A 26,899-nucleotide genomic window follows, 5' to 3' on the forward strand; every position below is an offset into this window, starting at 1 on the left:
TTCCTTTCATCACCCCTACCTCTAAGCCAAATTCTTCTTGTCCTTTCTTCTGCTACAGTTATTACATAAATCTCCACTTCTCATTCTAAGTTTAATGACTCCTATGGCTACTGCCTCCCCAAGTCCTTCTTCTTTAAATTATAAACAAATCCAAAAAGTTATTATCAGACATCTCCCAAACAGACAGGAACATATGAACAGGTACAAATCTACCAAGCAAGTGTTCTCCAGTGGTGCTGCTCAGTGAAATTCCTGTGTTCACTGCTCGTGGAGGACATGGGAACAGCTCTGCAGTTCCACATAATCAAACGGCACTGTGCTATATCCTACAGATCCCTGCCTTACTGGGAGCATCTTAGACAGTTTCAGCCCCAACATTCCAAATTTTTCCACACATTTGCCCTTCTCTTCCAGCCCACAACACAGTAACAGTCCTTCATTAAACTGTAAGGGCCTTATCACCTTCCCGAAAGCAGAGACTGATCACTTGTGCTACACAAGATTTCCCCACAGTTACATGCAAGAAAAAGAGGTTTATTTCTATTTACCAATCATTAGTGGCAGCAGTGTAACACAGAAAAAGTAATTACCTCTTTCTAAGGAAAATCTGACTAAGGAGAGGTGTGCTGGCCAAATCTTAGCAGCAGAGTCGTGGAGCAACTATTGCAGGTCACCATTACAAATTACAAGCTTGTGCAGACTTCAGACTCACCAAGCTGAACAAGTTTCTACAGCCCAAAAAAGAATTCTGTGTAGGCAGAAGGACATCAGTCCTTCTCCTCTGCCTCCAATAACAAGGGGAAGATCAGCACTGCTTACGTCCCCTGTGTATCATCAATATTTATAATGGAAGCCAGCAGGGTACATGGGAAAAACAAGGGCTTTTTTTAAGAAGATAGGCACATCTGAGAAGACTTAAAATACAGAAGCCCCAGCTGCAGCTTACACATGCCACAGCTCCTCTGGGCAACCTATTCCAGTGTCTTATCACCCTCACAAGGAAGAATTTTATCCTAATATCCAAATACCCATTACCCCTTGTCCTGTCATTCCAGGCCTTTGTCAAGAGCCTCTCTCCATCATTCTTGAGGGTTCCCTTCAGGTACTGGAAGGCCACAACTAAGAAGAAAACATTCATATTTTTATTTGTGTGGTTATTATGAGATAAAACTGACTTTTGCAGCATACAAATATGCAAGCCAGATTCCAAGGAGCCCATAAAGGTATGGCATTTGTTCTTCATTGAGATACAAAAAAGAGACATTGGGTGTTTCAGAAAAGAGTAAACACCCATCAGTACTATTTTTATATCCTGTAAAGCCATATATTCTGCTTTACTGAATACTAAATGCAGGTTTAAATATTCATCCTTAGAATTCAGTATAAACCCAGATTACTTTAAATATCTGAGGCCCTGACATAGTTTTTAAGCCTGGAATATGCAGCCATTCAGTGAGAAAACATCAATGCTACAAACCCTTGTATTAACACTGCCTAACCTTTACAAGTGTACAATCACCTAAAGGAGATTTCTGAACAGAAATGGAAAGCAAGGCTCATATATCAGGCATTCCTTGTCTTCTATTAGTGCTCATACTGTGATCTAAATGGAAGATGATCCTTATCAACTTGCTCCTTAATGTTCATGCACAGAAAAAACTAATTATGCACTTCAAGATAATTCACTGCCAACTTACTTTTCACATAAAATCTTTTAGAATATAGACATACAATATTAATAAGGAGAATTATTTCTACCCTTCTTCTTCTGAAAAGCTCCACATTCTCATAAACAGTCCTATAAAGGAAGGCCATTGAGTAAAAAGCTTACTTAACTAACTTTTAAAGGAAAATCTGGAATCAATACACTTGAAATCAAATGCATATTGATTGTGCCGTTTTCCTCTTCAAAAATCAACTGTCTCAGTAAATTACACGAAGCTCTCAAGTCTTGACACAATCCTTATGACTCACAGATCTTACTCCTTCTATATCCTGTTAATTTTACTGCTGTGACTGGTCCCAGTTAGCAAGATTAGTACTGGTGGTAAAATTGTGTACATGCTAAAGCTTATGAAAAACTTCAAGTTTTAATATTCTTTGTTCATAGCCCTTTTTTTGGATCAAAACCTCCAAAGGTTCTACCAGCTGTACAATCACCATCTCTAACAGCCTGTCTCTAAGTCAGGTGAAACAAATCAACAACCCTCCACTTTGATGGACTTTGGCCACGAAGTAAATTCTATTGAAGAATTAAGGCAAAGCCAGTAACTTCTAATATATGGATAACGATGGGTTTGAGATGCTGAAAACTCTTTACAAATATCTAATTTTAATGCTGTGGTAAATACAGGTGCTATGAGTCTGCTTTCCAGGATAAAGCTTTCCTTAATGCTCTCTCATGACAGGACTTTGTCTTGCAAGCTTTCCATTTGTAGCTCTCCCTTTGACTTCAGTGAGGGCTCTGGAGAAAGGAATTGCATAATCAGGCCCTTAATCAAATGTATTAAAACCCTGATGATATACAACCCAATTAAGGAATACCTCTCCATTCCATAAGAGCTTTTTACATTCCCTATAAAACACTTTCCTCCTCACCACATAAAACTTAGTGTGTGCATTGCCGTCTGTCAGTATGAAGTACAAGCCCTAGAAATGAAAATGGGGCAATTAAATCTACAAGCTGTGGCTGATTTAATAATAAAAAGATAATGTTAATTGGCTGTAGAACTTTCGAGCAACTTTCAATCTTGTTATTAGGCAGGTTGTGAAAACCACGGCAATATTGTGATACTCCAGTTTCTAAGAGTAGGATCTTTCTTATCACATTTGCTGGTACAGTACTTCCCTCAAGTGGTAAATGTATTTCTTCCTGTTTTGAATTTTCCTCTATGATATTAAACAGCAAAAACACATACCATGCTTCCTAATCATCTTGAATTTTGGGTTGTTAATGGAGTCAACTAATTTTTTCTTGCTGGTCTTTGTTTCAACTGCTTTGTTTCAATGCAAGACCTTTTAATTCTGTCAACCACAGACCTATACATTGAACATTACCAGCATAACTCTTTCAGATACATATGGCACATTTCAAAGCACAACATCCCTGCTTGGGATGACAGCTTGTTGTACTTCAAAGGCTGATACTCAGACAAATAAAGTTTAAAACATTCATTAACAGCCTGGGTTTGGGGACTGTATTTAGCTCTTCTGAGACTGCATCTAAAGGCCTTGAAAAGTGAAAGAAAGACATTTCTATATTTATACAGGGCCAAGTTAAGCATAGAGCCATCAGGATGGTTGTGGGGATATAGCTCTACCTAGAAGGAAAGGCTTAAAGAAATGGACTTGTTCAGCCTTAAAAAACAGAGGCTGAAGATGTAATTGATGTAGAAAACTGTCTAGAAGGAGGGTGTAGCGAAGACAAGAGCCAGAATCCTTTTGGAAGTGCAGACTGATGAGTTGAGAAGCAGCAAACACAAGTTGCAACAGGGGCAATTCCAGTTAAGTATCAGACACCACACAAGCTCCTCACAATGAGGTCAGGCCGACATTGCAGCACATTCCTCAGAAAGGCTGGAAATCTCCATCCTTGGGAACTGCAAAAATGTGAGTGAACAAGGCCTTAAAGCAAACTGTTCCACAGCTGGCCTTGCTTTGATCAGGGGAGTGGACTGGACGGTTTCCAGAGATCTTGCCTAACCTATATCATCCTACAGCTCTGATTAGTTTCAATGCCATAACTAGATTACCTTTAAAACCAGTCCTACGGAACAGTGCCCACACTTCTCCATTCCTTTTTCCTTCTCTGTGTACGTGCACCTGCAGTTTCTTTGGGATTCTTTAGTTTGGTTTTTGCTCTTTTTTTTTTCACTTTTAAAAAAATTTCCTTTGCAAAATTTAGTTCAAACTGGACTTTTAACATTTATTGCTTACTCCTGCTCTCATTCTTTCTCCCAAGGTATAGTTTTCTTTGCTGAACAATCTTTTTTGATCCAGTGCATTTTAGCATTCTGATTGCTTTTAAAATCCTCCATAAAGGAAATTATCACTACATGAGCTCAGTGATCTTGTTCATTAATCCATATTAAATCCTTCTATATGAGTGCTTTCAGTGTGTTTTTATAAGCTGAATGTCAAGAAAACTGAAGCCTTGAGTGCATTTAGACCCTGATCATATCAGATTCACTAGTTTTGAAAAGAAGCTTCCTAAATTTCTCAGTATTGTTACTAAAATTAAAAACCTCAGCTATAGCCTGAAGGAACATTAGCCTACAATTTAATTTAATTATTAGCCTACAATTTAATTTAATTTTAGCTGAAACAACTCACAACTACGTGGTCCAACTTTATCAACTTGTTGTTTTAAGAGATTTCCTGCAACTGACATAGCCAGTTATTGTCAATTGTAGACACTTCAGTGTATGATGTCCTTGTTTGAGACTTAGACAAAGAGGGACATAAAAGAACCAGAGGTACTTTTGCCTTAACAGGTAAAAAAAAAGAAAGTTAACAAGGTGAACAACAATAGCAACAATCCAATAAATAAAGTTAAATAAAAATGTAAAATGTTGTAACTTGAATAATATTAGATGAAAATTAGTATTACTGGCTACTGTTTTATTACAGACAGTAAGTGGTCAATGCAATTCTTTTCCCACTTAATATTGTCATGTTGTGACAAAGCAATCATTGTGCAATAAGTGCCTGGAATAACATTATTTCTGTATCCTTTCCCTTTTCAAAGCATCAGACTATGTCTTTCCCAATCCTGTCTGTATTTATGAAGGCATGCATAAGCCTTTGCTCTTTGTTCACCTTTATTCACAAAGATGCTTAAGTTCTTTTGAAACCATAGCCATATATAAAATTAAAATGAATGTAATTCAGTTTATCCCCCAGCCCTCATTTAGGCACTGTAATTAGTTTTATACTTCAAGCCTGTGAATCAGTGAGCAGCATCCCTCCCTGAGAGCAGGCCAAACACAGAGACTGCAGGAGGAATGTGCCACCTCCGAAGCCACCTGTGCTGAATACCTGTTCTCCACCAGCATCAGCACAGTGGCATCTGGTAGTGAGTCAAGGTTTCTCTTCCTAATAAAACTGCAGCCAACACACTTGTCTGGCTTGGCAGGGAAATACTGTGGTATGTGGTATGGACCCCAATTATTTTTCAGCTGAAATAGCGCATAATCTTTAGTGAGTTTCATTGCTAAATTAATGCATTGGGCCATTCCTAAGGGCTGTTTCACATTCAGCTTGAGCTCATGCAGAATGTCTCTGTCTCTGAACAAAGCTCCAGGAACAAAATGGGAAAAGTGGAAAAACCTGCTTTCCGTAAATTTGGAACTCTCCAGATTTTCAGTGTAGCCTTGCTAGGGTTCCTTGTTGAAGTTTCTTTTGTCTGGCTGGATTTTATTTTGCTTGCCTGAAATGTCTACTTTCTCTACTTTCACCAAAAGCCATGCAAGGATTTAAAACAGTTTCCTAACTTCAATATGGTAATTTTCCCTTCCAAACCCTTCTGAATGCAGCTGACTGACCCATTTCCCATTCAAACTGATCTTGCCATTAGGTATCATATGAAGGATGATAATTCTCTTTACCAACAGCCAGGAGCTTCTCCCAGTCCTGGTTTCTCTGCTGAACATCTAAGAAGCATGAAGGTGAAGAGCTCTGCTAATGCCTCATATACTTTTGGGCATACCTTGAAGAGAATATAAGTTAGAAGAGCTGTGTACCTCTAACAATTTGACCACCTAAGGTCCTTCTGTCTCAGATTTCTTCCAGGATGCCATAAATGCTGCTTCCAAAAACCAAAATATTTACACAAATGGAAGTGACTCATCAGTCCGACTAACACTGCAGGCAGTACAACTGAACATGCAAATCAAATGCATTCAAACACCACATCCCATTACCTTTGTTTTCCTGCAATGAGTTCCCCAAAACTCAGATACAACAGATACACTCAAGAGAGTGACAGCAGGATCCTAGAATCATGGAAGGCTTTGGGTTGGGAGCGACCTTGAAGATCATCATTCCAACCCACCTGCCATGGGCAGGGACACCTCCCGCCAGACCAGGTAGCTCAAAGCCCCATCCAACCTGGCCTTGAGCATTTCCAGGGATGGGGCATCTCCAGCAAATTTTTTTCACTCTTCCCCACTTACTCAGCTACGGGTTTTGAACAGTTCAGTCTGCATTGCTTGTGGCCTTATGTTTCCTAAGTTCTGTAAATTGTTCATTATTACTCCTCTTCTCAAAAGCCTGTGATTGTTTTTATTCTCTCATGATATGTTTTCCTGTCCTTAGATTTGAACCCTGCTTCTAACTCAGCATTGGTCAGGCTGGCAATGCTCCAGCTCTGGTGTAAACCCACTGAGACCATCCCTTATCATGTCGTACAGACCTAGGAAAATACACTTTTTCAAAAAAAGAAATCCAAATGTAATTTTTAAATTATACTTTAGATGTACACTTTTCTATCCAATTGTAGAAATTCTGGAAGCAATTGTCTCCTTTCTTTCTTCTTCAGACTGTTAAAAATCTAGTTAGAATCTTGCTTGACATCTTTTTTTTTGATCCAGTTTTTGTCTCTCTGAAACTGCTCTAGATTTTCATTTCCATGAGAAGAAACTAACCAGCAAAAATTGCCTTAAAAGTCTGGGTTATTCCCTGATTTAGCACTTAGAGGGAAAAGGGACTAATTATATATTGGAATAAATGAAAGTAGGTGGAAATTTTGCTTTTTAATATGGGAGCCTTCTAAATCCTGAAGAACAAAGTGGCAGAACCAGCCATGATGCATTTGTTTCCATAATTGAACAAGCCTGAGGGAGGAATGTCCAAGAAAAAAATATATTTTGTTATATAACTGGGAAACAAAAATTTGTCAAGAACAGAACTTATGTACTTTCTAAGACTTTAGACCCACACAAAATGAACAGATCACCTGCAAAGTTTCCCACACTCTATATATCATATTTCTTCAGGGAAGATATTCCCAACTCTGTAAAACCTTTTAAAAAATTGGATGATGGAAAATCCTGACATGAAGGACAGCAGAGAAAGATGGGCCATGAAGGACCAAACAGCAGTGGGTAGAAGGCACCGTAGCTGCATTGCCAAATCAGCCATTTGAAAATCAGATTTTTCTCTTTTTCTTTGAAATGAAAATTCTTATACACACTTTTCTAGTCAGTCACTGTGAATGATATTGATTAATAACTTAAATTAAATACATGATATTCTCCCTGTGGAATAATACAGTGTGAGTTTACTGAAGTACACTACATTTCCCTTCTGTAGGGAATCCATTACATCATTAATCAAACACACAAGTTTAGATGGCATGGTTATTAATCTCCTTTTAGTAAACCCAAGTTACGTTTTGTCCCATTGCTCAAGTACTCCTAGTAAGGCTCAAATTATATTTTCTTTCAAAATATGCCTATTGTGGTCAAACCAATTTGTCTGCACTTGTTCGAATGATTTCTTTCCTGCATTTCAAAGAATTGCACAACAACTGGAGTTGGAAGGGACCTCTGGAGATCATCTCAGTCCAATAACCTGCTTAGCACGGGGTGACTTAGAGCAGGTTTCTCAGGCCTCTGACCAGTCAGGCTTTACTTATCTCTAGAAATGGAGGCTCCACAAAATATCTGGGCAAATTACAGCCATAGAATTACAGGATGGTTTGAGTTGGAAGGAACCTTAAATCTCACTGCGTTCCAACCCCCTGCCATGAACAGGGACACCTTCCTACCCCAGCCTGCTCAGAGCCCCATCCAACCTGGCCTGGAGCACCTCCAGGGATGGGGCAGCCACAGCTTCTCTGGGCAACCTGTGCCAGGGCCTCACCACCCTCACAGGGAACAATTTCTTCCTAATATCCAATCTAAACCCACCCTCTGTCAGTGTGAAGCCATTCCCCCTTGTCCTGTCACTCCAGGCCCTTGCCAAGAGTCTCTCTCCATCTTTCCTGTGGGCTCCCTTCAGACACTGCAAGGCCACACTGAGGTCACCCCAAAGCCTTCTCTTCTCCAGGCACAACAATCCCAATTCTCTCAGCCTTCCTTCACAGCAGAGCTGCTCCATCCCTCTGCTCCCCTTGGTGTCAAGTTTATTTACTACATGAAATACCAGAGTGTGAAGGGGCTTCCAAAAACAATGCCATTGTATCCCTGAATCAAGTGAATCATGAAAATCAACATATCAGCAGGCAAGTGTTTTTCAATCAAGCGTGGTAAGAGCTGAAAAAACTGAGCAGCTCAATCTGCGTTCCTTAGCTCTTTAAGGTTGGAGTTTGTGGAATTTCAATCTTCATGGGATGCATGCCCAAAGGAACTGAATGTAAATGCAGTTTATTTCTTTAAAATTGCAGACAGGATTTCAGTATGCATCAAATAAAAAATTCTTGGCAACTAACTTAACTGAATGTTGTTTCCACAGCCAATTTCTGTAAATTTTGTCCCAGATCTGGGCTTTTGTTGGAGATAAATAGCATGAAATTTACCCTATAAATGTGCTCAACAGAAGGTAAAAAATATACTCCAATATACAGGAGTTTGTCACCAGCACACAGGAAAGGAGAATACTCCAGTTTTTTGCGTTCTAGTTTTTCTAGTGCATTAAACCAAAACCCAGCAGGCTTCTGGATATTTATTTTTCAGCCTGAAACTTTGCTGTGGCACTCTAACCTGTTATTAGACAGGGTACAACGCAAGCCAGTAAGTGCAGACTTAAGGACTTTATTACTTACCCAGGCAGAACTCCCCTTAATTTCAAGTACTGATAAATACAACCTATAGAAATTAGTCTTTCCACTCTGTTTAATAGGAAAGAGACCTGCATCATCTTGAATGCTGTCAATAAGAAGCTTAGGCCTTGATTCAGAAAAAGCATTTAATTGTATCCGTATCCAGGACGCTGAAGCCTGTGCTTAACTTTAATCATATGCTTGGGTCAGAGTTCCATGATTAAAACAACACAAGCTATAGCACCGCCCTTGAAAGAATGCTTCCTTCAGCCAAAATCTTAATAAGTAACACAAATAAGAGCAGTAAACAGCAGCCCTGCCTCCTCTTGTTTCTAGGTTCAAAACTCTCTTCTGACAAGGACCACTATTTTCTTTATAATTTTTTTTTAGCAGGAAGAATCTCACAAACATAAGACACCGTTTTCTTAAAATCCTTGCTCTCATCTGCACTGTTCAGCCTCCAACAGTTGAATAAAAAAGTATTCAGTATTCCTAATTAAACACCTTTTAGCTGTCTAGGCAAAAACCCCAAAAAATATTCCTTTGGGAAAGACAAGCAGTGATTTCATTTACTTATAACTTTGAAAAAGAAGAATGGAAGATAGAGGAACAGGCTGATGTTATTGCAAGTTGATCTCTGTCATCTCTGTAAGGACACTGAGATCAGGGAAGGGCCTTGACAACAGGAGAAAGAACAATCTTGTATCCATCCTCACGGAAAGGACAAAAGAATAATTAAGGAATCACAGTAAGTCTCACTTTGGTCTCTTGAAAAGTGAAGAAACCCATTCTGAGCACATAAGAAGTCGGTATTTGTGAAGAGTCTTTCTGGATTCACCAAAGGTGAATCATTATCTGCACCAACCTGGCTGCTTTCTGTGAGGAAAACGACTGGACCTGTGGCCAAGAGGAAACTTGTCCATGCCATTTGCCTTGACTTCAGCAAAATGTGAGTTCCATGGTCTGGCTCAGAGGATGTTAGTGAATAAGTCTGCCTGGAAACCTGTAACAGCTGGAGTCCTGCTGTGGTCATTCTAGAGCTGCCCTGCTTTACAGAAGGACCTGGAGGAGGTGATGGAACGCTTGCTCCTGCACGATGACATCAGGCTGGGGGAGGGATCAAGAGGTAGTCAGTAGGCTTAAGTACATGGCTGCCATCCAGAGGGACCTGGACTGACTGAAGGAACAGGTCTCTACTAACCTCCTGAACTTCATCAAGAACAAATGCCTTTGAAACAGAAAACTCCTTGCAGGAGAACTGACTCTGCTGAAAAGGCCCTTTGGTGTCTGCAGACAACAAGATGAACAAGAGCCAGGAGTGTGCCCTGGCAAGCAAAGTCCAACAGCACCCTGGGCTGTGTCAATGAGTGGATTCAGGAAAGTGATTACCTCAGCTTTTCAGCACTCATTAGCCTGCATCTAAAATATTATTTTGGGCCTTCCAGTGAAAAAAAACAAATGGCACTACTTATGTGAGTCAAGGGCAGAGAACTTGTCCAAGGAAGAGAAACTGAGGAACAAGGCTTGCTCAGCACAGTTAAGGAGCTCATCAAAAGACAGAGCCAGGCTCTTCACAGTGGTTAATGCTGGAAGTATAAGAGACAGTGGGCTTAAACTGGAAGCAGAGAAGTTCAGGCTGGATATAATGAGAAGCTTTTACACAATGAGGACAGGGCATGTCCAGAAAGGTATTGCCATCTCCATCCTTGGAGATTTTCATGACCTGACTGGGTAATATCCTGAGCAACACAGTTTGAGATGACAGCTTTGGACAGGAGCGCCATGGGTAGTCATTTGGACTAGATAAAATCCTGAAAGGCTTCCCAACTTGGAATATTCTACTATAGTACATTTTCAAGCATTTTATTACTTCATATTGAGAGTGTAGGAAGAGCTATTTCCCACTGAATCTGGCTGGAATATAACTGTAAACACAGGAGCACAGCACTGTGGCCGTACCTTGGGATCATTGGTCTGATACAAATGAGGAAATCCCACTGTAGATTTTCAGAGGAACGGGGAGCAAGTGGAACATTTTTAGCTGCATTTCTTACACTACTCCATGCAAAGATAACCAAATTCCAAGACAGCAACAGTGAGGAGGTTTGAATACATGTCATGTACCCTGTAATCAAAGAACCCCCACATCTAAATAACGCATTGAAAGACCACCTCAACGCTCTTTTGAAGACATAAATTCTGCTTATGAATACTCCAGTATGAAACTCCCGTAACCTAGAACTCAAATAAACATTAAAATAACCAGAATTATAACAAATATAGGTACAAAAAAGAGGATGAAATCTCTGTATAAGATCATAATTTTAAGTGTTCTCATTCATCTTCAGCCATTCTTTTATTTTCATTCAGTAATTTTTTATTTACAAAAGTTAATGATGCAAGAAAGGAGTCGAAAAGGAAAAAAAATAATTTATTACATATTCATCTTACTATCCCAAATGCTTAGAAAAATATTTCTCAAAGTAAAGAAATGAAAGAGGCTAAAAAGACACCAGCCAATTTAAGAAATACTGTATCAAATTGATAGGTTTATCATACTAATAATACAGTTCAATAAATGCTAAAATATTAGGGGTTAAAGAACTCTGGGTATATTTAAAGTTCTTCTATAATTCTGATTGTTCAAATTGGTATTTATGACCAATTATCTTGGTTTCTTCTATAGAGTTTCACCTAATATATAAAATGAGATTTTTTTTTTCTTTAGTAAATCTTATCAAGGACTTGTTTAATGAAGAGATGGGCTCCAGTATTTGAAAGGGTTTTTAGTCCTTGTGGGAGATTTGCTTATGGAAGACTGGTAAGGAATCAACTGCTATCAAGAATTACTGTTTCATGTTTGGGAACATTGAAATTTTAAAAATAGATATATAAAGTACTAGTAATGTACAATTCTATTTCATATTTATCTGTATCATCCTTTACACCAGAGACCTTCCTCTTCAAACCAGCTTGCTTTAATTCAGTTGTTAACTGAAACCATGCTTCAGAAAGATATATTTCTTTTTTGTTTCAATTACCAGCTGAATTAACAATTTAAATAATTTATTCTGCCACTTTCATATTTAAAATGAATTAAAGGAAAGACAGAATGCCAGATTCTATTATTCCTAGGGTTTGCTCCAAGTCAGGACACAAGCCAAGAGACAAGCCTATTTTTTTCTATAAAGAGAATTTTCCTTGAGAAATATGTAGAATGAGTTATTTTCTTTCCTGCCAAATAGGAAAGATAAGAACACACACACACACACATATATATATTTATGATGTGGAATCATGTTTGCCAGATCAGCTGGACATTTAATGAAAAGGAGTCAGGGCCTGATCCATCTCTCACAGAAATGACTGGAAGGCTTTCCATCAGCTCCAGTGAGAGCTGGATCTAGCCCCATCTGCATGTTTTCAGGCACAAGACCAATTTTCATTTCCTGACCTCTGTGTAATTCCATTGAGGATGCCACTACTGCAGAGAGAGAGGAACAACTTATCAGAAGATTGCAAACATCCACCACGTTTTCAGTTAGCATTCTGCACATACAGTAACTTCACCCTATTCATTGAATATTTCTACCCACATCTTCAGTGTTACAGTGCATTAAAGAACAACAAAATATACCATTAATTGCTTCATTACAAAGCTTGCATCTGCCATGCTTGCATGAATGTATTATCAGAAACGTGCATTCATACACATGTGTGCAATCCTTCATCTCTACTGCAAGGACAAAAATGCCTTTCGATGTACATGAATCAAGGAGTTATACATTGCAAGCCTTTCTATCAGAGAATCACAGAATGGTTTGGGTTGGAAGGGACTTTAAAGATCAGCCAGTTCCAACTCCACTGCCATGGGCAGGGACACCTTCCACTATCCCAGCTTGCTCTGAGCCCCATCCAACCTGGCCTTGGACACTGCCAGGGATGGGGCAGCCACAGCTTCTCTGGGCAACCTGTGCCAGGGCCTCAGCACCCTCACGGGGAAGAATTTCATCCTAATACTTAATCTAAACTTGCTCTCTGTCAGTTTGAAGTCATTCCCCCTTATGCTGTCGCTACATGTCCTTTTAAATAGCATGTGACCATAAAGAATTAAATAGTAATACTGACTATAAGATATATCATTCCAGATTTCCCAAGTCCCTTATAATCAGTCATTTTCTAAAATCATTGCTGTAATTCATAAGGACTGTTTGTTTATCTATTTGCTACTTAACCTGAGGCATTTCACACAAATGTTTCAACTCCTTTAGCTGGAAATGAATTCTCTCCTGAAATAATAGAACCTTAGGGTGTTATTGTTAGAGTAACTTCACACCAATCTTTTGTGAAGCTCTCACAGTTTCTTTCTCACTCTCCCAAAAACCAATAAAATATTTATTCAAACAGCCTGAGCCACACAGTGTGGTGGAGGCTGAAATTTTGTTCTTTGCTTATTCCAGTAGTGGAAACACACCAAGTGGTGTTTTGTATGAGAGCTGTGTTCTAGAACTCAAACCCCGCTGGGCAAGTAATACATTAGATGTGTCATCCTTTGTCTTGCCAGGCTCATCAGGCTGATTTGGAATTTGCTGCCTGGGTAGAGTGACTCATATGTTTACTGGCCCTGACAGGTGCTGGGCATCTTCCACACTCATTAAGGTTAATGACTTGAACAGCAGAGAGGGAAAACTGTCTGTTGGTTTCCTCTGAATGTGTATTCCCAAGTTATCATTTAAGAGAGGATGTAAGTGGTGTCCCCTTTCTTCTGCAATCACAAAAGCAGCCCCTAACCAAACCCCTGTCCCTTCATTGCAAAAAATATCCCAATTAGCTTCAAAAGAACTCCCTGTTGGAGTAAGGCAAGGAAAAAAAATGCACCATACACAGGGCTTTGCACATAAAAGCTGATTCTTGCCATAAAACCAGTCACTTCCTCACTGGAACAGAGGAATTAACATACTGGAAACAAGCCAGTAATTTTATAGATATATATGCCTTTAAGTAAGCTCTAGACCAGTATTCTCACAATAGCCAAACTTTGGCATCATTTCTATCCCAACAAGCCACAGCTGCTGAACTGGAGACTTCTGACTTCATGTTAAAGAAGTAATGAGAAGTTTTAGGCAGCAGTGCCAGACCCAGTCCTTTGATATTAACACAGCATACTACAGTTGTTGACCAGCCACACCAAAAAAGATATGCCTTTAATTTACACTAGTTAGCTAAAAATATTCAGGAGAAAACTTCACAGACACTTATGCCATGACATTAGACTGTCAACCAAGAGATGAAGAGGTGGAGACCTCACAGACATCTGTGTATTCAAACAAAAGCAAGAAATTAGGAGGATTGTATCTTTAACTACAGAGACATCTCTACTTTGATGCCTGTCCAGCCACTAGATCTGCCCTGGTAATATGACAAAGTTCTGTACCCTGGCTTCCACCCAACAAGACAGAAATACTGAGCCAGAGACCTCACAGAAACCTGTGCCTTAATATTAACCTGCCACCCAAAATCTTCTGAGCTAATGGTCTTGCAAAAAGGAAAGGTTGAAACTTCTAAAAATAAGGCTGAAGAATTATTGCATTCTCAAATACTCATCACTTCTAATGTATAACTTTTCAGGGTCTCCCAAAGCAAAATGTAATGGTACATTTCCACAGTTAGGCCAGTTCTTTACCTGAACTGTTATGTTTAGGTTTTTTTCCTCTTTTGCAGTTCTCACATCAACATCTATTGCTCTTATAAGACACTGAGATACAAAGGCCTGAGCAACACACCTTCCAAACCCAGACTAATGTGCTGTTTGCAGGACAGAATTAGTAAGCAGAGTGTTTACCGATGGAAAACTGCTCAGTTGCTGGGAATATTTTTCAGTAATTTAGGGAACACTCATTCAGGATTCAGTAATTCAGTATTTTTTCCATCCACATTGGCACAGAAAGCCATTTGACAAAAAAGTGTTCCATGTTAGCCTTTTCATTCTTGATGTCTGAAAGGAGCTCTTCCTATTTTTGTAGTGCTGGATCTTTACATTGTTCCAGTTTTCCACCTATTCACTTAACATTTCTTCTTGGGTTATTTTCTGGGCTTTGATGTGGGGTTTTTTTGGCTGGTTGGTTTTTTGGGGAGTTTTTGTTTTGATTTTTTTTCTGTTTCTTTTTGTTTTACCTTAAATTAATGTCTAAATTATAATAATTTCTATATCTCAGGTAAGCAAGATAATCATAATATTCTACAGCATCAATGGCTGACTTGTTTCCAGTTCTCATTTACTTTAAGCCAGAAAAAAGCTGAACAGCAACTGTTTTATCTGACTTTTACAGTCTTTGATCCCTCACTTGGAAGGCCAAGAGAGCTGTCTAATGTGTAAGGAAAGACTCTCCACAGTGCTCTGTGGGTCTCTGCTTATTGGACAAGATCAAAAGCCCACTAAAATAATTGAGAATCTTCCCATGATCTTCTGTGGAGTTTAGTTGAGCACAACAGGTGACAGGCAGGCTCACTGAAATGAAAGATTCCCTGGAAACACTTTACAATGGTGGTCAGCCGAAGAAACGGATAAATAAGTTCTTCTACAAGCTAAATTTGTTGGACCAAACCTGAAAACTTGAAAATTCTCCACTTTGGATACTGATTCTCAACCTGTAAGCAAATTAAACTGTTTTATTCTCCCTGGAAGCTGAACATGGTATTGGAATGCTTTGGCTTTGCTGGCACAAGTGGAATGCTGTGAATGAGCAGTGGTTAACCAAGCCTAATGGACCAAGACCACAGAACTTGTGAATGTTTAGAAAATAGACCTCAGTCAACAATTTACAAGAGGAGACTGATAAAAAAGGGTTTCTTCAAAAAAGTTTGAAATAGCCGTAAAAATCCTGAGCCCACTTCAATCTGAAAATGATCTACCAATTATTTTTCCATTTGTCCTGGAAATGCCATTAAAACTTCACAACTGTGTAACTGTGACAGAACTAAAGACACCAATGTTACCTTTGCAAATGAGATCACCATAATAAAATCTGCTTTCTTCATTGTGCAGAAAGTACTGACATTCTGTGTGATTGCTGTAAGAATTCTGGGGTGATTATCTTAGGAATGTACAGATTAAATCCTGAGCCACCTGTCAACCCTATTTCTATGCAAATTGCTTTACTTTGAAAGACATGACCTCAAAGCCCTGCAATGGCACTGCACGGCTGCATTTCACCACACCACCACCAACCAACTCAAAAGGCTGATTAAGAGCCCCAAAAAGTGCCTCTTGCAACCTCTGAGAGACAGACAAAAATATAATCACAACATAACAAACACAAATCCCCCATAAATGAAAAGAGCAAGCTGCATCTTACCTCATTTGAATTTTCTGTTGTGATGTTTTTATTTTTCAGCTTTTTCTGCAGCAGTCTGGTCTCATACTCTGGTCTGGGATGCTCCTGAAAAAAACCAAAACCAAACATGGCTATGACTAAGAGAAAAAAACCCAAAAGTTTTGGTCACTTAATCACAAACAAAGCCATCAGGAGGGTTCAACTCTCTCACTTTCTTTTGCTAAGCAAAGCTTTCTGAGACAGCAGGGGCAGCCTCCAGAGGTCAGAGCAACTTTTGGAAACTGATTTGAATGAAAACAAGGTGAAATAAAGAAAATAAACACCAAGCAAAACGTTGTACTCTAACTTACTTTTTGTTTTTGACAGTTTTGCTCTGAGTGCGTACTCTGTTCAAATTTGGCCAAGTTATGTTTAGTTTTTCTAGTAAGACATTCCAATGTCCTTTTAACTGCCTTTCATACACCTACATCTGGATGGGAAAAGTAGTTGATCTGTCTTTGCTGAATCTGCCAAGTCATCTTACCCTTGACTGAACAGACCACAGAGCTCCCTGGAATGCATTTTGTATATATGCCTTTTAGGAGTATTTTGCACTAAATATTTCTTTACAATCCAGACTTAGGGATGTCTGACCCATACATCCATGGATGTGAAGGGACAATTCCACTCAGCTGTAAAAAGAGTGTGATTCAGAATCAATTCTTTATCTGAAAACGGGAAGAGTTCCATACTTAGGACAATAAGCTAGAAATAGTTGTGATGACTTCACAAAGGCAAAATGTCCATGTAGGGATAGATCTGAATCCCAGGATGCTGGAAATTTGCCAGTACAGCTGCCAGACACTTATTGAAAACCATGTGAGCCAAGGTACTGCGAGACCAAATGAGTGCTCCGGAGTAGAAAATGATAATTCCCATTCTGAAAACAAAGAGCCTAAACATGAAATTTCTACTCAGGCAAAACTCATGTTGAGGTCAGTGGGAATTTTCCCTGAGAGTGGTCTCCAGGATTTGCCTCAAACATACACGTGTATCCACCATCCATCAAATTAAGCCTCTGTAGATAATGATCCAGTTTGATAAGAATAAACAATGCGAACCAATCTCTCCCTAATTTCCCTTTGATTTAGAAAGAAAGTGATAATGGAATTCTACAAAGCATGCATGACAAACACATTGAATTTATTAAAACAAAAAACAAAAAAAAACCAAAACAAAACAAAAAAGAACCTTAGCAACTGCCCCAGATTTGACAGAGCAAAGGAGTTATCAAAAAAATAAGCCATATGCTCTAAGTAAAGGCATACTTTACATTTTGCCTAAGTAAAGGCAAAAACCCACTGCAAATTCCTTGAACAGCCACATCTTAATATCCTGAACAGAAGCAGAGCAGCTCAGCAGTGCACACTGATGGGAAGGAAGGTTTCCACAAAAAAAAATTGGAATGACCCAGTTGCTTCCCCAAAGCAAGATGGAAATGTGGAATGAACAGAACAGAGATCCCAGCCATTTTCTGTTGCAAAAGGGTTAATTATTAGAAATCAAGGACTAAACCCTCTATTTCTTATGACAGTGATACAGGAGGCAGGGGCTGAGAAGTGTAGGGAAGAGTTTGTCATTCACACCAAGGATCTGTTTAGACTGTCCTATTACTGGGATGCGTGTCCAAGGAAAAATAGTTTTATATCTCAGCTTGGAGGTGCTGGTAAATGTTCACAATCTTTTTTAGTCCAGATCACTTTCAAAATAAATTTGATAAATGAAAAATTAAAGCAAAAGCTGGAATAAGTCATGTAGCATGAACACGAGTTTAGGAGTGTTAAAAGCTACCGAGCAAGTATACAGGAACTGTTATTAAAGATGTTCTAGAGCAGCATAATAGAAAATTAGTTAAAAGAAACTAGGAGGTTCTATTATGGGAATGCATTTGCCAGACAGACAGAGAGATGTTTTGTTTGCTTTTGTTGAGCAAGAACAGTGGTAGTGCTTTGAGAGAGTACCTATAAAACTAAATTTTGAAATATGGTCTCAGATTCTGAAGCTCCCTTAAGCTAGGACCAAACAACCAAACGCTGCCATTTCATTTTGTGGGCAACTGTAGCAGAATATAGCATCATTTATGTTGGTTCATCATGCAATTCAAATCCAACCCGTTTAAATACTCCTCTACTGATAAGTGGAACTGTGTAAATTGTAGAATCACAGAATGGCCTGGGTTGGAAAGAACCTTTAAGATCATCTCATTCCAACCCCCTGTCATGGGCAGGGACACATCCCACTAGACCAGGCTGCCCTATCCAACCTGACCTTCCAGACATGGGGCAGCCACAGCTTCTCTGGGCAACCTGTGCCAGGGCCTCAGCACCCTCACAGGGAACAATTTCTTCCTGATATCCCATCTAACCCTCCTCTCTGTCATTGTGAAGCCATTCCCCCTTGCCCTGTCACTCCAGACAAGGGTCTGGAGTAACAGCACCTGATAAACAGGGTAAACAGCACCTGATTCCATATCCTGTGTATTCTCCAAGGAGCACATCCCTGGAAAACCCTGCTTACCTACCTGGATCTTCTGAGGCACTGGAAAGGAGGAGAGGAACAAAGAAAGGCCTAGAGGTGGTCCCTGTTCCTAGTGGGGTAGTGCTGGATAAGGACAGATTTAACCCCTCTGAACCCAGGGGAGGAAAGAACTTGTACCACCCCAAGTGACCCAGCCTTTGAGTCGCCCACCCCAACATCCCAAGGAATCAAGACTACTAATAAAAAATTGAACAGTTTTGAGCCTCAAGGAAAACTCCATTCTAGAAAGGACAGAGGAAGTCATTACAATGGAAAAGGAATAAACAAAAGTAAATGAGAGCATGTTGATATGTCTGGTAGGAGAGAAACAGAAGAGGAAAATGTATTGAAGCCCCAGGACATTGTGGCATGTCTCTGGATCAACAGTCTGGGAGTGAAAAAATGTAATCATATACCTTTACCAACTCCTTGGAAAGCAAAGAAATTGTCACCTGACTTTGTTCTTACTGTTTACAACTTTAAACATGTTTAAAGTGTGCCTTCATGTGTAATCCTTCAGTGGACCAATAACTGGTACTAAACAGTTTCCTCAAAGAGCTGAGGGATAATATTTGTTCTTCAGCATTCCTTCCCCAACTATCCTAATGAAACCCTCATCCTCCTAAACATAGGACTTAAATGTAATGTTGAAAGCAATTGTTTAGAAGAACAGGGCTAGCCAAGGATCATTAAATAATTAGTGTTAGTAAGAAATTAATGAAGGTCAGGGAAGATTCTCTGGAAAGAGGAATGAAACCCAAAAGAGGTTAATAAAAAGCATACAAAGAATTAAAAAAAAAAATATTTGGAATATTTGAAAATATTTCCCAACAGGAAAATTAGAATAGTTATGGGAAAAATGTGAGATAATGCATCTGGAGAAAATAATCCAAACTAAAAATCTCATTGGCACAGGAAACTTGAGGATGCAGAGAGCATGAAAGGAAAGATTTGAGACAAGACAAAATATCGTAGCTACAAATTCCCCTTTCACCAATACTAGACATTTTTTCCCAAGAGGGCTACACAGTTATTTTATTAGAGTCTTCTCTTTCAGGATTTTAGCAAACAAAAATATCTCGTGCTTCGTGGTTTAGTAGACACTATTAAAACTTCAGAAAAGGAGTCTGCTGCTATAATTTGCAAGGTGGAAGACAAAGTGAAACCATCAAATTGATCAGAACAAAATGAATTTTGAAACCATAGTAGAGAAGACAAAGTTAAACCAAGATCAAGTTAGGTGAGAATGGAATGTATCTGTAAATATTTAATGTCATCAAGTCAGCTTGCTTTTTAATTTTGTTTCATTTTCTTTTACTCAATCTACCTTCTTCATTAATTTGTCTTAACTCAGCAGTAATCCACAGTGACCTCAAAGACATCCCTTAAGGGTTCAGTAATTACAGGGGGGTTTTAAACCTCTTTAAATAGCAAACGGAAGAATCAGACCTCAGGAATTAGTTTGCAAAAAAACTAAAATAGTTGGCAAACATTTTACAGAGCACAGGATTTTAACTTGAAATTAAATGTTCCTAAGGAAGACAGACATCCAAGTTCCTCTCTGTTATAATGAAACAGTATAACAGCTTGACTATTTGAACAATACCAAGACCAATGAGTGGAGACTCCTTGGCATTTCACTTAATGCAGACTCTCTGTCCATTTGACTTCCAAGTTCTTGCCCAAGTTCTAAAATTTCATCTTTTATAATAGCATTTCTATTTCAGTTTGCACAGGATCATTGGCAAAATGAGGGAAAATCTCTTCCACCCAAAAAAATGAAAGCAGGAACATCCTGGAAATACAATTTCTGAAGATTCATGGGAAGGCAAGAGTTTCTAGCGCCTACATCATTAATTGGAGTCCCTCTGTAATTCTTCACCAAGCAGAAGAGGGTATGGATTCTCCCACCCCTCCTCCTGGTTTCTTGATGGCCTTATTCTTTATTACACACCCTGAACTAGAATCAAATGCACAACCTCTTTGATTGGGTTACACAGTCACATGTCTATGGCAAGGAACATTGAGTGGAGGAATTTCAGAAAGAATTTCTCCACTGGAAATGTTGTTAAGCATTAGAATGGGCTGCCCAGGGAGGTGTGGAGTCACTGTCCCTGGAGGTGTCCAAGGAATGACTGGACATGGCACTCAGTGCTCTGGTCTAGGTGACAAGGTGAGGATTGGCCAAAGGTTGGACTCGATGACCTTGGAGGTCCTTTCCAACCTAAACAATTCTGAGGTTCTGTGTGTGTTTATGCACAGTGTTCCCAAGGCTTTGTCTGCTCTCATGGTTCTGGCCTGAGTTTGTTTCTTTCTTTTCCCTCTCCCATTTATTTATCACTTGCTCTATTGCTTTTCAACACAATTATCTCTTTTCTAGTTAGTACCCAATGCTTCCCTGTCTTTTTTGTGGATTCCAGGTGTCCAAACACAAATTCTCTAAGTCTGTACAGCTGCCAGCTGCAAAGATGCATGGAAGCCTTAGGGAGTCTGCTTTCTCGGAGTGCCACTGCCAAGATACTTACAAATAAATGGACTACATTAATCTCTTGTGTGACTCTTTTGAAGCAAAAATTTGGCTGAGTGTGGTTAAAGAAAGCAATTTAGTGAAAAGTTTATAGTCAATGTCCACAAAAATTACACTGAAGGCATTTATTTCAATATAATTCTCACAAAGTACTCCTCAGCTCTTCAGATTTATGGCTGTTTTTCTCCCTGCTTTGGTTCTGTAACTTCCCTTCCTAAAGAAGTTGACAATCAATAGCTTAACCCCATCTAGTCTTAAAACTGTTAAACCTCCTGAGCTTCTTCCTTGTTCCTTTCTTGCTCTTTTAAGTGATCCCGCTTCTGGTTTCTTCTGGCCTAACCTGATCAGACGTAATTCTCCCTTTTCCAACATAATTTTCAACACTTGTACAGAGTTCACCACCACTGAGACCTGATGCCAGTAACTTTCTACAGACAGATTTATCCTCCTCTTTATGAATCTTATGGATAAAAGGTGAACAAAACCTGATCTAACTTCTGGGTTTTTGTTGAAGTATCAAGAACTGACAGGAGATGACACGGTGCATGGTTTTCTGCTTAAGATGTCATGTCAAGAGACATGTCCATTGTTCTTCCAAAAGGACCTGGATCAACCAGAAAACAGCCAGAAATGAGCAAGAATAAAAAGAATAGAAAATCCTTCCAGTACCTGAAGGGAGCCTACAAGAAAGGTGGAGAGAGACTCTTGACAAGGGCCTGGAGTCATAGGACAATGGGGAATGGCTTCACACTGGCAGAGGGCAGGTTTAGATTGGATATTGGGAAGAAATTGTTGCCTGTGAGGGTGGTGAGGCCCTGGCACAGGTTGCCCAGAGAAGCTGTGGCTTCCATCCCTGGAAGTGCCCAAGGCCAGGTTGGATGGGGATCAGAGCAAGCTGGGATAGTGGAAGGTGTCCCTGCCCATGGCAGGAGGGTGGAATGAGATGACATTTAAGCATTCTGTGGTTCTATGATTCTCTGAAAATATTTAGGAACTAAGACTGAAAGAGCAAAGGCTTGTTCATCTTAAACAAGGGTGACAGAGATAAGATACTGTGTTGAATTATGTTGAAAAGAGGACAGAAGTAATCCCTCTCTTGATCTTTGAAAGACAAAATAAGGGAGAAAAAAAGAGAAAAAAAATAACATGCAGCAAGGAGATTTAAAAACCACTAGGAAAAGCTTGTTAGCAGTACAGATAGAGAAGCATTAGAGTAGATTACCTAGGGAGGAACTGAAATCTCCACTGCTGGATTTATTTAAGAACAAATTAGACAAATATCTCTTCATAATGATTTAAGTAGAATTGATCCTACAACGCACAAGGGATGGCCCCTCAAGGTCCATTCCAGTCTTATTTTATCATTCCAAGTTCCTAGTTCTTCAGCTTGTGCTGAGATTTGTCTGGCACTCCTTCACTTGTCATAAACAAAGGATTCTTGCTGATCCCACAGACTTCCTATCCACAGATTTTTACCACTTCAGGCCTCTTGACCACAGGACCTCACAAACCTATAGATTATTTCACAGCATTTTACAAAGCTAAAGCAATTAAATTTAGCTATTAAGCTAAACCTAAGGTTTTTTTACTGTGAGTGACGAACTTGAAGTTCAGAAAAATCTGGTGGGTTCATCAAATATGCCACAGAGCCCAGAGTTAGCTCTCCAGCCTCTCAGTTTGCCCTGTAGTTGGTACAGGATTGCTGCTCTGGCAGGGAGCAGTTTGACATTCCATGTGGGACAAACAGTAATTTCTGATGTGCTGGTGCACTGGGTTTGCATCACAACTCAGAGTGGGAGTACTGAGTTGTACTGTGAACATCATCCACATCATAACAGGGGAAAGAGTCATGAAAAAGCTGAGAAACAGAGACAGAAGAGAGGAGGTTGTTGTCAAGTCACCAGTGAAGGAATATTTGTGCATTACAGGATAGTGATGGAAGAAGAGGAATACTGGAGCATGCTGTCTATTCTCAGGGTCATCTTTTTGTTTGATCCAAATACTTTGATCTGGGAAATAGCGGAATAGCATTACCACCATGCTATATCATGAGGTCCATGATGTCAGCTTGCTTTTCCCCTATGGTATTTACACTCTCCTGTTTGAGCTGAGCTCAGCTAGCAGGTCTGAAGACTGTGACCTGTTGTTTAAGGAACTGTGCTGGAATGTGAAGAGAAAAAATGGATTCAAATCCTCCCAGCAAACCAAGACAGTTCCCAGCAAAACAAGGCAGTTCTGAATTACTGAATATGACCCTGTTCTAGAGACAGCTCAGCATCTATTGCCAGGGGAAGGTCCAAAGCTTACCTGTTCTTAGTATGATATTTATTTATGATTTTATAACTGCACTCTCTTTAGTGAGGGTTAGAAATGAATCCTTGAATGAGAGTCATTAGAGCAAACCAAAGGACAGAACTGAAAACAAAATTAGGGACATTGTGAATAGCAATAAACCAGTATGTCTCATTTTCAGTCAATTCAGGTATGGCTGGAGACCCCACGGCTCACTGAAAAGCTCTTTCTGAAGAAACCCACACCATTTATTGTTTTGAAACAGCTCTGTTGGTGAGCACCTAGAGCTCAGGATGATGTACCTAATGCATCACAGATGTCACCCAGACCTGGATGCAAAAATTGCTGATGGTACTGTGACCTGTGGCTGTCATTATCACAAAGAATTCTTGTTACGTGTAATGAAGTAACATGACAAAGTACTTACAACACAACAGTGTTGTTGTGTTACTGCACACTGTACAACATCATATGGGCATTCTCAGCAAAACATGATCTGCTCTTACCTTATAATCCTTTTCAACATTCATTCTTAACTTCAGAGTGCTGAACAGTAGGATATAGGTGAGGATTTCCTAAATAAACATTGATACTCAAAACTGTATCAGTTACAGACCTTTATCTAAACACAGCTACAAACTGCACTGGGCTGGAGAATACTTGTGAGAAATCTATAGATCAATGCTTATATAATATTATTATTCTATAATAATTATAGAATAATTAACACAGTAAATTAGCCCAGGGAGAGGAGACTTACTTCTTCTTCTTCCAGTCCAGTTAGATCCCAGAAATAACTCAATCTCATCTGCAAACGTTTCCATTGTTCAAGGAACATGGTAGCTTTAAAAGAAATTAAAATATTTTAAAAATTATAAATCCAAAGCCTTGTGGTAAAGATTTGTGTTACTTATAAGCTTCAACTGATATTTGAACCCCATTATGCTAGACCCTTTAAAATTAAGCACTAAGAAACAGTCTCAGGCCCAACTTTGAAGAAAGAACTCAAGCAAAGTATGGGAACAATAATTACTGTTCTTTAAAAGTAAAATACAGAAAGATGGAACATGGATTGTCCGAAGCCACTGGTAAATTCTTGTCAGAGAATGGAACTGAGCCCATATCTGCTGATACCCACTGAAGACATCATCTCTCTTAATTCACCATGAAGCATTCTGAGGTAGGTTTAGCCTGCTACTGAAATAACTAGGATCCCCAGCAATATGTAGAAAAAGATATTTTGAAATATATTACAATGGTGTGGTTCAATGCTTTTGTCCTTCATAGACATGGTGATTTTGCTGGAATGGACTGGCCTCTGGTTCAGCCTCCTGCTTCTCCTTTTTTTACTAGTAAGACAGAACAGATGTTTTACTGGTGTCTCCTATTTGCAGTCTCCTGCCTGTCCTCTCATAATTGCTGTTTCCTCTACATAGCCCTTTTCCTAGTTGCTCATCATTTATGGACTTACAGGTTTATTAGAAATAGCACTTATAAATCTTGGCTTGTGGACACCTATTTTCAGATAACGATATCAATATCAATACTAAACCTGTACATGCCAACTAAAACCACCAAAACTCTACCAATAAAAGCTATAGCTATGAACAACTGGGGACACTGTTTTCCATTTTCTTGGGCTTCACTTCACTTTTTCAGTGGGTGAAAAGGGTATTGTAAAAACACTGTTAGATCACAGCAGCGTTTACATCACTTTGAACATCTTGTAGATAGACCCACAAGACAGACAACGGTGGAGCATTAGATCAGCTTCACTTGACTGCATTTACACTGTGAAAAGTGGGAACACTGTGAAAACAACCTGGCTCGTACAAGTCATAATCTATTCCAACAGTTAGCTGCAAGTATTTTCTTCACAGGTATCAACCCATCATATAAGAAATAAGTATCATTTAAAGACAGGACTGGCAGCACACTGAAAGCAGATCCAGGCACTAAGCAACTAAGTTGCTATCTGTGCTCCTCCCTTACAGAAGAGAGAACATATAAAAGCTATATTTAGCGTGGTTTGAAAACTCAAGGGTTTTTACATATCCTAAACACAAAAACATTTGGTTATTTTATAGGGTGCTATTACTCATTCCATTCTTTCCTGTTATACAAAAACTCAGTTCCACATTTAGCTCTATAAGAACGTACTTGGCTTGATGCAGCAGCTGCTCTGAAATCAGCACGTCTGCACTGACTTACACCAGCAGAAAAACTAAACTGACAGAGAGCAGGTTTGGATTGGATATTAGGAAGAAATTCTTCCCTGTGAGGGTGGTGAGGCCCTGGCACATGTTGCCCAGAGAAGCTGTGGCTGCCCCTGGATCCCTGTCCAAGGTCAGGTTGGATGGGGCTGGGAGCAAGCTGGTCTGGTGGAAGGTGTCCCCGTCCATAGCAGGGGGTTGGAACTGGCTGATCTTTAAGGTCCCTTCCAACCCAAACCATTCTATGATTCTGTAAAACTTCTAATAAAGGTGTCTGACATTGAAATTCAGCACCAGGGCACCAGAGACATCAAGCCCAGTCAGCCAAACATCCCTATGAATATGGACACTTGCGGCAGGACCACTGGAATCACAAAGACATTTCATGAGGAATCAGGATCAACTACTAAAAGCATGATTCCTTTTGAGATATTAACCATAGGAAGCCTTCTGCTTTCGAAAGAATGGAAGACAAGCAGGAAGAAATCCTGTGCCCAACATCCTCGTGAAATGAAACCAGCCCAGATCGCCATAGTTTGCTCTTTAAAATATACAGCTGGAATAGGTGTGTGAATGAGCTCTGCCATTCAATAGATTGAGCTCTAGATGTAACCAGCACAGCCTCTAAGAGTAGGGAAGCAAAATTTGTTGTAATCTAATACTTAATAGTCAAGCTGGGCAGAGTTAGTAAAGGCTCCATTATTTCACTTTGCTGCTCTTTGTGCGTGCCGGCTGCGTTTTCTTGAACTGACAAGCTCAGTTATCATGGTCCCAAGAACAGACTTTTCCAATCTGTGGGAAACATTTTTTGGAGGAGGGCTACAGCTCTGAAAGAATTTTGTTATTCTTACATGCCTTTTTTTAAAAGCAGTGCATATGGAACTTTTTGTCCTGTTCTGCTCCATAACAGATTCTACCAATTTGTCTTAGTGCAAGGATATATCAACATTTTCTTTTGCACGCTGTATTGCTGATACTAAAATACAATTGTTCTGGATGAGGTTCAGTGGCAATTGTCATTTGCATGGATGCAAGTTTACAGTAAAATTTCTCTGTCAAGAAAATATTTTATTTGTCTTAAGCTTCATAGCAGCAGGTGACACTTAATCTGCCAGTCTACCCTGTAATCTTAAGTAGTAAAATAAATTATTCTGAGAGTCTATAAATTCATCCTCTTTTTTCTATTTCTCAGTCATAATTCTCGCATATTCTCTAA

General features: G+C 39.4%; 1 protein-coding gene across 1 annotated transcript in view; it reads right to left on the reverse strand.

Annotated features, from left to right (window-relative positions):
* ANO2 (anoctamin 2) overlaps positions 1-26,899 on the reverse strand; it is a 187,613-nt gene that overhangs the window by 64,595 nt on the left and 96,119 nt on the right. The window contains exons 13-14 of the mRNA XM_019292734.3: positions 24,231-24,313; positions 16,117-16,200 (exon numbers count right to left, since the gene is read on the reverse strand). Of these exons, the coding sequence (XP_019148279.3) occupies positions 16,117-16,200; positions 24,231-24,313 (167 nt within the window). The remainder of the gene's footprint in view (positions 1-16,116; positions 16,201-24,230; positions 24,314-26,899) is intronic.

The sequence above is a fragment of the Corvus cornix genome, chromosome 1A (assembly GCF_000738735.6).
Source record: "Corvus cornix cornix isolate S_Up_H32 chromosome 1A, ASM73873v5, whole genome shotgun sequence".
In the NCBI taxonomy this organism is placed as follows: domain Eukaryota; kingdom Metazoa; phylum Chordata; class Aves; order Passeriformes; family Corvidae; genus Corvus; species Corvus cornix.